At 35.8% G+C, this 14,050-nt stretch overlaps 1 protein-coding gene across 2 annotated transcripts in view; it reads right to left on the reverse strand.

Moving 5' to 3' along the window:
• The window catches only part of SEMA3E (semaphorin 3E), a 127,777-nt gene that overhangs the window by 45,285 nt on the left and 68,442 nt on the right, over nucleotides 1-14,050 (reverse strand). For both annotated transcript variants that reach the window (XM_079303591.1, XM_079303590.1), the window contains 2 exons: nucleotides 7,210-7,269; nucleotides 2,501-2,620 (listed from right to left, as the gene is read on the reverse strand). In XM_079303591.1, coding sequence (XP_079159717.1) covers nucleotides 2,501-2,620; nucleotides 7,210-7,269 — 180 coding nt within the window. The remainder of the gene's footprint in view (nucleotides 1-2,500; nucleotides 2,621-7,209; nucleotides 7,270-14,050) is intronic.

Genomic DNA, 14,050 nt, shown 5'->3' on the forward strand with positions numbered 1-14,050 from the left:
CCTGCAACATGGGACTACTTATCACCAAGATCCAGAGCCTTAATTAGATGTTAGGTTCCAACAGGTTCCTCTTTGTCCTGCTCAGTAAATAGAAAGAGGCAATGCTGCAGAAGATGCAGTCCTGGTATTCTGTCATGTGCTTGAATTCCTCTCTAAAATCATCTCTAAATTACTTTTATATGCCATTAATAAATTAAGAACCCCGCAGTATTTACTGAGAAGGTCACAGCTCCATACTCCATCAGCTCAGCGAGCACTGTTGAAACTTTTAGTTAAGGTCCCTGACCACAGAGCAAGTATTTTTCTATGCTGATACAGCTGATTCATAGTTCCATATGGAAGTATGCATCTACCTTCATATGCTGCATTAGTTATGTACAGAAGTCTGTGATAAAGGGCTCCCTCCTTTCCTACATCCCATCCCTTACAACTGAACATGTCTGAGAAGTGCCATTGTTCAAATACATATGAGCCTCAAACATACCTTATGCTACTCAGATATGAGTAAGTGTAAAGAGGCATGTAGTTATATTTGAACTATTTTAAATACTGTTTCATTTGCTACTGTCCTTTCCATGACAGTGAGAAAATGGCCAGAGAGATGAGGTGGATAAAATAGGGGAAAGTAATTGGATGTTTTTGGAAAAGAATACTCTAACATCAGATAGATCAGCAGAGACTGAATTGCAGTTTTCTGCAAAAGGATCCTGTCTTTTCATTTCCTGCAGTTACACCATGTCCTTATCACTCAAAGAAAGCAAGATTACAATTTGCCCACTCAATCACACATCATATGTTATTTTTAACCTACCATATAAACGGCAACTGTCTTTTTTAATCCTGATGGTCAGCTTTTCAGATAACAGGAGATAGTATAGCTACTTATTAATGTAGAAAATATATTTCTTAATGGTCTACACAACCAAAAGAAAGGGAAATTTTCCCATGATTTCTGTGAGGGTAAAATTTTAGAACCTCAGTGTGACAAGAGAGAATAATAAACAAAAATAAGGGAAGGAAGGACAGTGACAGATAAGGGGATGGTTGTGGGTCACAGTCTTATATATACCTTGTTTCTCATTTTTTTGTTTGATTCGCTTCTATTTTTATTATTCTATTGTTTATTCTTTCTAAAATAGTATTCCTACATATACAGCCATTGCTTCCTTCAAACTCTACCAGGAAGCCCAAAAGGAGATTTGTGAGAGGAGCAATGAAGACATGCAAATTTGCCTTATTTTAACATTGCTTATTTTCTGGCTCCCTCTTTAATTTCAGAAGACAGTGTGATTCTGAAATTCATGCAACTCTGAATCTAAGTACTCATTTTGACATCACCTGGAGGTGCACAGCATGGACTGGATCCTTGGAGATTGCTTCTGGTGATGTTGTTTTCATTTGTTTTGTGAACAGGATGCATCATTACTCAGAAAAGATTAATCAAAAACATTTGCCTGAAGCAAATCCCTTAACTGATTTCTAAGGGTATACTTTAAAAACTTCATATGAAATTAATATTTATTTAAGCCAAGAGTTCCTGGCCATAGGGGAGAGCAACAATTTTCTTGGATGGTGCTGTAGCATCAGCTCCATGACAAGTGCTCAGGTCCACCAGGAGACATCATGTGAACCAGCTAAACAAAACCATTGACCAGCAACCCTTCCTGACACCTGCCAGTTAAAAACAATCTTATCTTTGGTTATAGGTCATCTCCATCTATTAAGTCCCACCTGACCAAGAATGCCTGGTTCAGTTCCTAAAGCTGTCATGACAAGTGCCTTCAGCAGCCTGGATTTGATGCCCAAGGAGTTTTACACACCAATTTAAAATGAGAGGTTGGTACTTCTGCTGAGTCTTTAAACCTGTCCTAATATAGCTGAGAAAGAAACTACCCCAATTTCTGAGATGTCCAGACAATTTCAATTTTTGCATAAGCAATATATTAAAAATATTAATGATATGATTTTCTTATTGATCTCTGCAGTATTGTTTCACTCAGTTGTAAACATCATTAAGGAGCTTAATGATGCACTTGCTGAACAAGATGAATATAAAGAAGCTGATTTTACCAAAGATTTCTTAAGAAATTCAATCTCCCATCAAACTAATATATATTTTGATATATGATGTCTTATTTCTTTAAAAATGAACAACCGCAAAAAAACAAACCCTGACAGATTTAGCTACAACTTCCCCCTCAAATTTAATATTTTTTCTTAAAAATTACTATATCAACTTATCTAGTAAAAAACACACCAAAAAACCTAAGATGAAAAAGTCTTTTAATTCTTTGCATAATTCTCCAGAATATACTTTCAAATATTAGTGAATTCCTTGGATCACTAACTAAATTATAGTCCAGCATTACATTTCATCAGGGAAAATATTTTTCATATGAGAACTGTGAACAACTGAACTTATTTTTTTTTTTTTTTAAACCTCAGAGGATTTGCTGGAATCTAGATGGAAAGAATCACTACTGTAAACCCAATTTCTTACCTCTGATGGATGTCCAGCTCTTATGAAAGTACAGAGTGGATCAAAAGCTCCTGTTCCACAAGCCAGAAGATGGGTCCTGTTGTATCGGTGAAGGACACGGATGTAATTTGCACATTCATCCTAGTTTACATAAAAAATAAACATAGGGAAATATTAGCTTTTATTTTTTTTTTAATCTTATGTGCCTGTAGCTGATGCTCTAATGTTAAATCTTTTTATTCTATTTAGCTTTGTGTTACTAACTCTGCGCTGTCATTTTCACAGGTGGGAATTTTTACATTAAAAACCAAGTATAGAGCACTGACTGATCATGTTTTATTTTAGATACATAACTAGTCAGGAGTTACTGAATTATAAAAACACACTTTTGTGCTTTTTTAGTCTTGGAGATAGTCTGCATATCTAAATAGATCTTTACAGATCTTTGCTATGTATTGTTGGATACATAAGACATAGAAATAAAGATTCAGAGCATAAGTTTGAATGGTCAGCAGCTTCTTTCTAGAGTCAAATAAACTTTATCTCAAGAAGAATTTAACTGTTTTAATTGCACAATTAATTTCTTGTATAAATAATTGTTAATTGATATTTTTATACTGTATAGACACATATTTCGTCTGTTCCCACTGTTTAAACCCCTTTGAAGAAGAACTATTAATTTCCCCCAGGGCATTACTTTGGGACTCATTAGTGTATTTGCAGCTTCACAGATATTACAATTAAAACATTTTCAAACATCCCTTTGAGATGTGAGGTCATTATTCCTGTGCTAAACTAGAAATGGAGACAGTGAGATAAAAGTATCCCTTGATTTTGGGACTCCTGGGATTCCTGGGATTTTGTTTTAGATTTGGTTTTTGGAATTTTGCAATGGTTTCTATGAGGTGAGCAAAATTACTGTTCATTTCAATTCATTGTTAAACATTTCTGCAACTTAGAACCCTGAGCTTTAAGAGTCACATCAATTTTAAGACATTTAAATTGGAATTAATCTGAGCTAACTTTAGCTGTTCTGGCATTTAGACATGTAATTTATGCAATTCTCCCAGGCTTTTTCAATAGTCAGTGAAGTAGGCCAGACATCTCTAAATGACAATTAATACAATCCTGAAATGAACATGTAAAACAGAGTGGAGGAATTTCCTTTTTTGAAAATTTACAGTGCTTCACTGATGACTACTCTCATTTTTTGGATTGCTGTATTTGTGTGAGAACAATCCTGGGTCTTATTAACCAACTACAAGAATTTAATGTCAAAAAGGAGGAGTCTGCAGGGCATTAATGGGCAGAATTCAACTTGCAAATCCACAATAGGTTCAAAATTAAGACACCCTCATTCTTCTTTCTTCAAATCCTTGAATTATTCAGTGTAAGTCTTCCAAATGTTCCAGCAAATAAAAAAGGAAAGAAATCTCCCCTGCTACCTTCTTCTCCTTAACTGTTCATGCTCAAGATATATGATGTTAATTCATAGAAGTAAGTAACCTACACAATATGCAACCTGTTTTGTAATAAAATATTAGGCATATGCAAAGGGCAAATCAATCTTTTAAAATCTTGCTTTTGGAATTTCTTGATTTGCAGCTAATTTATTCCTTTTCTTTTTTTTAAGGAAATAAAAACAGTTGAATTGATAGAAGAATGGGTTGAAATCAAGAGCATGTGCTCCTCCTTGTATGGATCAGCACTCAATTACAGAGGTGTCCCCTTTTTATGTTCATTTCCCAAATGTTTGCTGGCTGGTTACAGCAAAATGCCATTCCATAGGTATTTTATGATGCCAGGAAGTTTTTTAATAGATGCTTTACTGGGTATTGATGTTCTTCCTGATTGTCCCTCTCCTCCTTCTGACTTATTCCCTCTGTTTGCTCTTAGTGGTGGCCTGTTCTTTACTCCAAGGTTTCCTTTTTTTATTCATATATGCCTTCAGCTCTTGATCTTTGTGCCAAAATCATTTTAGGGACTTAAGATTTATTTTTAACTGGGAAAACTCTATGTCTTTTTTTCTCCTGTGTGCCTTTGTAGGAATGCCTGAAAAATTCTGCAAAAAAAGCCCCAGGATGTAATAATACCAAAAAATAGAAGAAAAATAATTCCAAATGGCTAGACTTGATCATTTATAAACAGATGACAAAAGGTGCTGTTCTGGGAAGTGTCAGGCAAAAAGGCATTGCTGAAAACCCTACCAATAAAGTACTATACACAGAGCAGGAAAGAGATGCATCATGCAAGGGGAAATTTAAAAAAGATTTCTTTATATTATATCAATTAATTATATACTAGTGTTGTCTGTAGGATGCTCCACAGATATATTAACAGATTTGTGGAATTTCATTCATCTGAAACTTCTCTGAGGCATCTCTACAGAATTTGATTTCTATATCTGAATGATTTCCAATTCTGATAAAGTAACACAGAGTTAATTCTCTCACACCACAGGCTAACAGGTGTGATTCCTGGCACACTGGATGACAGCTGAAGGATTTTTTTTCCTTACCTTCACTCCAATCAGAAAAGCATGGCCTTATTTTAAGAGCATGCATGTGTTGTTAAGACAAGCCTTTTTTAATTGTTCTATTAAGTCTGTTACAAGCTCTGAAACTGTTTATGACTACAATACTTGCCATGTTACTGCTACAACACAAACTGATAATTTTTTAAGGTTATATAAGCTTGTAAAAGTGGCCTGTTGTGTTATATAGAAAGAGGCAGCAAAGTACATGTAAAGTATTTCAACGCTGAGAAGCTTATTGCAATATAATCAGTTCTACTTAATAATTATGCCTTGAGTAACAGATCTTTTGCAATGGAAGATAAAAAGAAGAAAGAGCATGGAAATAAGCAAAAAAGTTTGAAATAGAGCAATATTTTTCTAGAGTTTGTAGTGTGAAATTAAGAAATTAAAATCGACAAAGGTTTGATTTTAAAGCATTATGATATTAAGTCAATATTGGCTACAAAAAATGATGGTGATAAGAAACAGATTTGGAAGGTTTTTGATTCTAATTTAGATTCCCTTCAGGTTGAGTAATTTATCCTACTGAACACTGAGCATGCTGATGAAAATTACTAAGGTTTCCCTGATATTAATTATTGTTATTTATTCACATTGTCCATACACAGTTAAGTTTCATGTGAGGATCACAATATTGTTTGGTATTACAATACTTCCAGCTTTTAAAATTTTAATGTATTTTTGTTGAAGATTCAGCTTCTAGAATCTGGTGATTATTTAAAAGTTCTGGTTTTTTCTGTAAAAGGGGTAGTTACACCAAAACTTCATAATGCAGAGAAATGTGGGAAACACATGAAGCTCTTTAAATGACCACATTCATACAACGCAAATTTGAGGATTTATAATAACAAACTGGATTGTAAAAAGGTTTTGAGTTTTAGCAAAATATGAGTTTGAGGGGGCTAGCTTTGCTTTGAAACAACAGTACTTATTTCTGCATTTATTTAACAAAGCAAACATTGTTAGAGTATCAGAAAATATGCAGTGTTGAAAGAAGGATGGTAAAGCTTTAACTAATAACAGCCTATGCTGAGAGGTAGTATCAAATAAAGGCCAAATAATTTAGGTTTGGGATTCATTTAATATGACCATAATGTTCAGCCATTGTAGAAAACCACCATTGTGAACCAAAGTCACCTAAAATTATCAAAGATAGAAAGGTAACCTGAAAAACTACAAAGAACTCCTAAGAATCTTCAAAAAGGATAAATTCTAGGCCAGGTGAATGGGAAGAGTTGGGGTATTATTATTATTACTATTACTACTACTACTACTATTACTACTACTTTCCAATCTGGTTCTAGTGCCTTAATGTGGCACTAGAGCTCTCAAGCTTTTGCTTCGGAAGAAATCTTTATAGCTTCCTAATTTACTGGGAATATATGGTGTTTATTGTCGAGGCTGTTTGCTGTTTCTGGGCAAAGCTTGTATGTTCCCTTCCATGTCCTAATTCCTGTCACTGTTGCTGCAAAACTACCATAATTTTCAGATCCCTTGGTTCAGTGGGAGCTCTCTCAGCTGTGGGATTTATTAGGTGCACTCCTTGTGTGTTTATGAGGTGCAGATAATGAGCCTGGTGCACTGCAAAATTAAAGAGAGCTCCCCTCCAGAAGAACTTTCATCCTGTGCTGCCAATATCAGCTGCTGTGTGTCAGTGAGCTCTCAAGGCTTTTCCCAGGAACTGATTACAGTCAGGGCACTGAACCACAAGAACAGAACAGTTCTGAGGTTCATTAAAACAGAATATTTTTTAATAACAGAACACAAAATCTATAGGATAATATAAATTACAGTGCATTTTATACTTACTAGTAACTTAACAGATTTTTGAATGCATTCTAGAGAAAGCGAATTTCAAAGATAAACTGAAATATGAATATGATATTCCATAGGTACAAAAAGAAAAGGACATAGAAATGGAAAAGTTAAGGCATCTCCATTGAAAGCACCAGAATAAGAATTAGAAGAAAGTTCAGATGATCAAAAGTGTCCATTGCCTATTTACGAGCTGGTTTGAAGAGCAATTAAACTAATAATTTATTGTGTTCACAGTAGTTTCATGTTTTTAACCCGCAACACTTAACTTTATATCTGTGCTTTAATCTCTCATAAGTTAGGAATGCCTGAATCCTTGTTTTGGACCAGCCACTGGTATAATTAAAGTTATATTTAGTCTGTAATTAGTGATACTTACAGCATCTCTTCCTTTAATTATGCATTCTTCTGCCTGCAGAGGTGTACTAGGCCAATGGATCTGAGGAAAAAAAAAAAGAATTTAAAATAATTTAATTGTCAGTCTAATCATGGCAATCATGCTTTCCCACTATTTCTCACATGAAAGATTCTCAGATCAGAAGTACAAAATCATAGAACAGGCTGGAAGGTACCCCATAAGATCATCTGCTCCAGCCTTTGGTGGGAATGGCAGCCTAGATGAGATCATTTATCACCCTGTCTTTGACATCTTTGAACACCTCACTGACAGAAACTCCACCATGTTCCTGGCTCCTTGTGAAGGGAGAGCCTCCTTCCTCTTTGAGATGCCTTTTAAATACTGGAACAGTGTGATGAGCTCCCCATGAGCCTTTCTTCCCCTGAGAAAAAAGACCTTCAGTCTCCCCTTTGTTGAAACGTAACTGTCTTGATTAGGATAGCACTGCAAACTTATTAGTAGTCAACAGAATTTAAAGTAAGTTAATGTATGGAACATTTTTTTATAAATTCAGAGAAGCATCTATGCAAACTTTTAGTGATTTTCAGCATATTTATTAATTTTGGACTACTGCTTTCCTGATTGAACTGACACTTAGAAAAAAAAATGGTTTACTGTGAAGTTAATTAGGGTCAGCAATTAACCTTATGGGAATAGAATCAGCTCTTCACTGTCAATTACTAGAAGTGAAGCCAAATTACACAAGTGATTTTTTTTCAGCTATCTACCCTACAACATTTATGTTTCATCACAGATGCATTATTTGTTTGGATGAAAAAATATTCAACAATGACTGATCACACTGGAATGATTACTTAATTTCTTACAACATATAAAAGTGAAAACAAAAACATGTTCACATCAGTGATATCAGGCTTGGCTGAAACCAAGTAAATATCAAAAAACTGATGTCATTATTAAGACATTTTTGTCAATAATCCAATCACAATTTGTTTTTTCTGTCTGGAAAACATTTTAAAATTAAATTCTTATACTAGCCTTTTTTCTTCCTTTCCCCCCCCCCACCTCCGTTTTTTTTTCTTTTTTGATAATTCAACTATCTTAGTTTTCTTGAAATAATTCCAATCTGAGAAAATGATAAATTATCAGAAAATTTAATTGCAAGAAAAGTGGGGACAAATTATAAATCCTAGATGCCTAGGGCAAAGACACTAAAATGGGAGGAGCTGTTGATTCTCTTGAGGGCAGAGGCACTGCAGAGAGACCAGGACAAATCCCAGGGCTGGGCAATGACCAACTGTCTCAAGCTACACAAGGGCAAGTGCATTCTGCACCCGGGCCAGTGCAAGCCCAGTTCTGTGTGTGGATCAGGGGATGAGAGGCTGGAGAGCAGCTGCAGAAAGGGACCTGGGGGTCCTGGGCAGTGACAAGCTGAGCACGGGCCAGCAGTGCCCTGGCACTGCTTAGGTCTCACATCATCTAAATCCAAGCGAATCAGAACATCTGTTTTCAGTCAGATGATCTTATAGTGACCAAAACCAACTCTCATCTCATCTCTACATTGCTGCTGTATAGTCTGGAAAGGTACCTGGACTCTGCTGAACTCCCATGGAGGCACTCATCCAGTCATCCTGGTCAGGCCATTCCTGGTTCATTCATTGCAAAACTCAGTCATTTATTTTAGTCACAGGTCAGGAATTGAATGAAGCATGGGTTAAGCTTGTCCTTAACCCAAAAAACCTAGAAGTTGTAAGATCTCTAGGATCTCTCGAGGCTAAATGTATGAAGCCACAGTTTTCACCTCCCAAAGACATGTTCTAACTAGCAAGCTAAAATGAGAGCTTTTGCCCACACCAGGTGTGGGTGGCTGTTAGGAGCAGAGAAACCACAGAGGGAATAAAACAGTTGACTCTGCAACCCGATATTAAATATGCTGTGTGAAGGTGATTATTTTTGTATTTGGAGACTGTTTCAGTGCTGTTGAAAATACTTCGTATGTACATTTTCCACTTAAGATATACTGAATTAAATATATACACAGCATTAAGACAAAAAAGCCAAAGAGGCAACCTAATGATCCTGCTTTGTCTGGAATGTCAAAAAGCAGGTGCAGTGGAGCTACATAAATTTGATCCTTGGCACAGAAAAAATAGAATAAACCATGGAGCTGCAGAATGGTTTGGATTGGAAGGGACCCTTAAAGACCAACCAGTGTAATCACCTGCTATAGCCAGGGACATCTTTCACTAGACTGTTTCTGAAAGCCCCATCCAGCCTTACCTTGAACAGTTCCAGGGATGGAGCATTCACAGCCCTGTGCAACTGTTCCAGGGTCTCACCACTTTCATAGTTAAGAAGTTCTTCTTAGTATCTAATCTAAATGTACAGTCTTTTATTTTAAAACCTCTGCTTCTCGTCCTGTCACTGCAGGCCTTGAGAAAACTCTCTGTCTTTCCTATAAGGCCCCTTTACAAATTGAAACTCCAAATAAATTCCCTAGAATTTTCTCTTCTTCAGGTTGAACCTCAATTCTCTCAGCCTGAATTTATAGGAGAGATGTTCCAGGCCTTTGACTATTTTTGTGACCCTCCTCTGGACCTGCCCTGTCAGATTCACATCTTTCTTACAGGGGGGAACCCTAGGCTGGGGTCTCAAAAGAGAGGAATAGAAGGGCAGACTCAGAGGTTGTGCAACAGTGTAGGAATCAACCTTAGAAGCTCATAGCAAATTACTAAGGCAAGTCCATGTTCATTGCCTGAAGTACATGGGTCTGAATTATAACTCTAGGAATAGACATATGTCTCCTGAAGAAGTTTTACTATCCAGAAATAATTTTTAAAACTCAAAATTCTTGCAAGGCTCTTGAGTTTTAACTTAAATAAGTATTAAGATTTGAATCTCTTCAAGAGTATATGAGAATTGAGACTAAAAAAAATCTCAGCATGTCAGATTTTGTTATCATACCAAACTTCAAATTAGTATAACATAGAATGTGTTTGCACTGCATGAAAATCCATATATTAATCAGCTGCAATGGTAGTCTTTAACCTGCCATGTATTATTTTTCCTGATGTTTATGTTTTAGAGGTGTGACAATTTTTATTTGGTTCTCTGCTGGGATTACAATCATCTGGCAATCTTTCAATAAGTATTTTGGGAAAACTCCCTGGGTATATAGATTGCACTAACATCACACTGGCATACATCCCACTGCAGTCTTGACATAACTATTGGCTTGACATAATTTTTCAGAATTTTTCACGACTTCAGATCACTGTGAATTAAAATTTTAAACTGCTTCTTTAGTGATGTTTTCTCATATTGTGCCACAGTATTTTCATCTTTGAGACCTGGATGATGTAATTTTTGCACTGTAAAGGGTAAATCACTGTAGGGAAAAGGTGTTTTTAAATATATTCATCATGGGAAAAAATGGACTTGTAAGGCAGTGTACATATGGGAGAAACTTTAATTTGAGCTGGAATGATAATTAGTGTCTTCAAACATCCTCTCCATTCAGCCACTAGCCTTAAAAGACACTATGGCATCTATACTGAAAACTAACTTAAAGAAATTATATGAGCTTCAGAGCACCTCAGGCTAAAATAGACTACTGTGTGTTCTAGTCTGAACTCTAATGTGTGAAAGGACAATTAAGCAATTCAACCAGCCCATCCCCAGTTTAAGTCAATAAATATTGCTTAATTAACAGTTAACTTTTGCTTGGCTGAAGCAAAAATTCTTTAAAAATATCTGCTGATGACTGGATATTGTATATATTTATCAACAAATACATGGCCACCTTCCCTCTTGGAAGATTGTTCCAACAGATAATTAAACTCACTAAATTGTGTGCTTCTCATTTCAGTTTACATTTGTGCACATTCCTACACAGTACTCAAAGAAGACACATGCAAGCCCTGCCCTTGTGTTCAGCCAGCTCTGGAGTGGAAGTAGAGCTTCACTGGAGGCAAGATGAGGTCGCTATAATTTATTACTGCAGAGATATAAAACTGAATCTGGAGCCATCTCCCACTAGGTGAGAAACAGCACGATTGAAATCTGCTTGCACAAGCCCATTTACAGAAGTGGGAAGGCTTCTATTCAAACTCAGACCTTCCTAAGGCCCTTGAAGAAGCCAGCTGTAAGGAATTTGTGGGCAAATAGGAAGAGCAGTTTATTTTCACTCCAGACAAAAAGTGGGAACAAAGGTCCCCCTTGTCTATGAGCTCTTTGGCCAATGGTGATGAGCTACTGGCACTGGCTCAAGTTTGCTGTTAACAAAGACCCTCTCTGGCACCAATTACAATGAACTGCAATGTTTTTAAAACAAATTTGGCACCAGATACCAAAGAAAGTTCTCTATCAGTCTGTTAGATCACTACAAGCCTTTAAGGCTTTGGACCAAATCTCAAATATGAGTAAGGTTTTCTTCCAAAGATGGTGTCAAAGGGAATGAGCTCTTAGGGAAAGCAAATCTTAAGTGGAATGTGCCTGAAAAGCTTTGGCTTTACACAAGGTTTCAAGTGCTTATATGGCTCTGATTCTCTGTAAACACTGATACTCACATTTCATATTCTCCCTCATTCTTGCTACTTCTTAGTGTTAGGGCACTCTTCACATAGAAACAAGACATCTAAGTAACTGTTCCAAAAACTTATATACTCTGAGAAAAAATATAATACATTCTGCATGTATTAAATGAGAGATACAAAGAGCAAAGTAGGCAAAAGAAACATTATTTTACAAATAGAGAAGTGAGAGTTTTTCCCTGTCCAAGGTGACATGGAAGGTTTTTGCCAAAGTTAAGAGCTCAGCCCAAATGTCTTTCCCCACCAATCCAAGAATGACAGCAATAGTAATTTTTCCCTGAAGGTGTTTTACCCCAATTTTAGGTATTTTTTTAGTGCATATGAAAATTGGTGAGGATATTTAAATGCATTTAATGTAATTTGATATAGATTTCTATAAACAGCCATTAGCTTACATGAAAAAGCTATAATCTACCCTTCAGAGGATTGCAGTGTGTTTGAAAACTAAAGAGAACTGAACCTGAAGAAATCGTAGTCTATTAAATACAGATTTATAGGAGGCATACCTTATATGCATCACAAGTTTTTTTGGAAATGTTGGATTACTTTGGCAGTAAACAGATCTCAATGCAAATGCATTTTATGTCCACTCAGCATATGTTGTTTTTCTTTGGTATAACTTCTATTGTGCTGGCTAGAATGGAATTATTTAGTAATTTTACAGCAAAAGGCATAAATCTCCAGTTGGGAATGGATTTCAGTTTGGTTTTTAGAAAACATGTTCATATTCCAAATTGTTGAGAAAGAGATGACTATGAATTAAAAGACATAAACTGTTTTCAGAGTCACAGAAGATGAAGATCAATATGAATCTGCCCAAAACTTCATGAAACCTTTCTTCTGCAGATAGTGAGTCATCATGGTTACCAGAGAGAGAATAAAACCCAAAAACTTTCCTGCATTAATATACTTTCAGTGGATTATAACTTCTAGTTTAGATTAATTAAGTTAAACTCTTCAGTCTAAAAGAAAAGGTCAAAGACTAACCAACACACAGTTAAAGATAGATTAATTAAGAACTTTAGTAATAATTAATCAACCAGTCTTTCAACTCCAGAAGCTTTCTTTAATGTATCTCAGCAATTAAGGTTTCCTATAACAGAAATGTCTCATTCCATACTTTTGCTGATAGAGGTGTAAGATGATCATACTTCCCCTAACAATCCCTGAATGAGATCTGCACTGAGTGAACACTGAGAAAAAGAGAAAAACCTCATGACATTTGTATTCAAGGGAGCCAGTGAGATCATGGTTCTAAACATGCCAGCTCAAGCTTCATTTATTTCATTTTTTCATCTTTTGCATAAAAAAAGGCAATAAGAGTTTTCATAAAATTTGCCATACTCTACATGGTTTCAGAGTAAATGGCTGATATTCCACTTAAAAACAAGAAGGGAAGCAATGAACTTAGATTGTGTCCAGATGGGATGATGGTGGTTGGACAGAAGATGAAGTGCTCTATCCTTCATCTTTCCTCATAGATTTACTGCCAAATGGGCAAGAAGAGTGTGGGGGCAAAAAATTTATTTTATAGAAACAAATGCTATCTAAATGTTTTTATGTCCCTGAGTTCTAATATCTTGTCACAGGATATTAATAATATGTATTAAAGCGAAAAGGAATTAATTTACATCTCATTCTTGAGGAACAAAGCTCAGTATGTAACTCTGCTCCCTGAGGAGTTAACTCCTGTTTTGTTTTTTTAAATATAGATAAATTCTCAAATAGCCTCCCTGAATAGATTCATATCCCATATCAAGGACTGACAATCCCAAATGCTTATAAAAAGAATAAAGCATATTATATCTGTTCACAGTAGTAGAAAATGCTAATTATGTTTGGAGATAAGCAAAGATACTTATGGTGAAGTTGGACAGTGTTGACATAAGAATAGTGATACTCACTTAGCAAGGGGGAAGAAAGAAAATAATTTGATTCATCAGTGATCAGTGCAGTATAAACATCAACAAAAATATTTCTTCCTTGATTTCATTTTACTCACTTTTTTATTCTACTTATTAACTTTCAAATAAATGACAATTCATCAAAACACATTGGGAAAATTTAAAGAAGTAGATAAGGTAAACACTGAAATATTTCAGGAGATCATTTATCTGCATTCAAAATGGTTGAACAATGGAACAATGCTCCTGCCAGCTTCCCTGGCTACTGTATGTTTCCAATTCTAGCTTCCAAGGGCAGAAGTGAGTAAGGAATCCAAGGCTCACATCAGCTCGGACTCCAGCCTCTCCACTTCAGTTGTCAGTTTG

Source organism: Erithacus rubecula, assembly GCF_903797595.1.
Source record: "Erithacus rubecula genome assembly, chromosome: 4".
NCBI lineage: Eukaryota > Metazoa > Chordata > Aves > Passeriformes > Muscicapidae > Erithacus > Erithacus rubecula.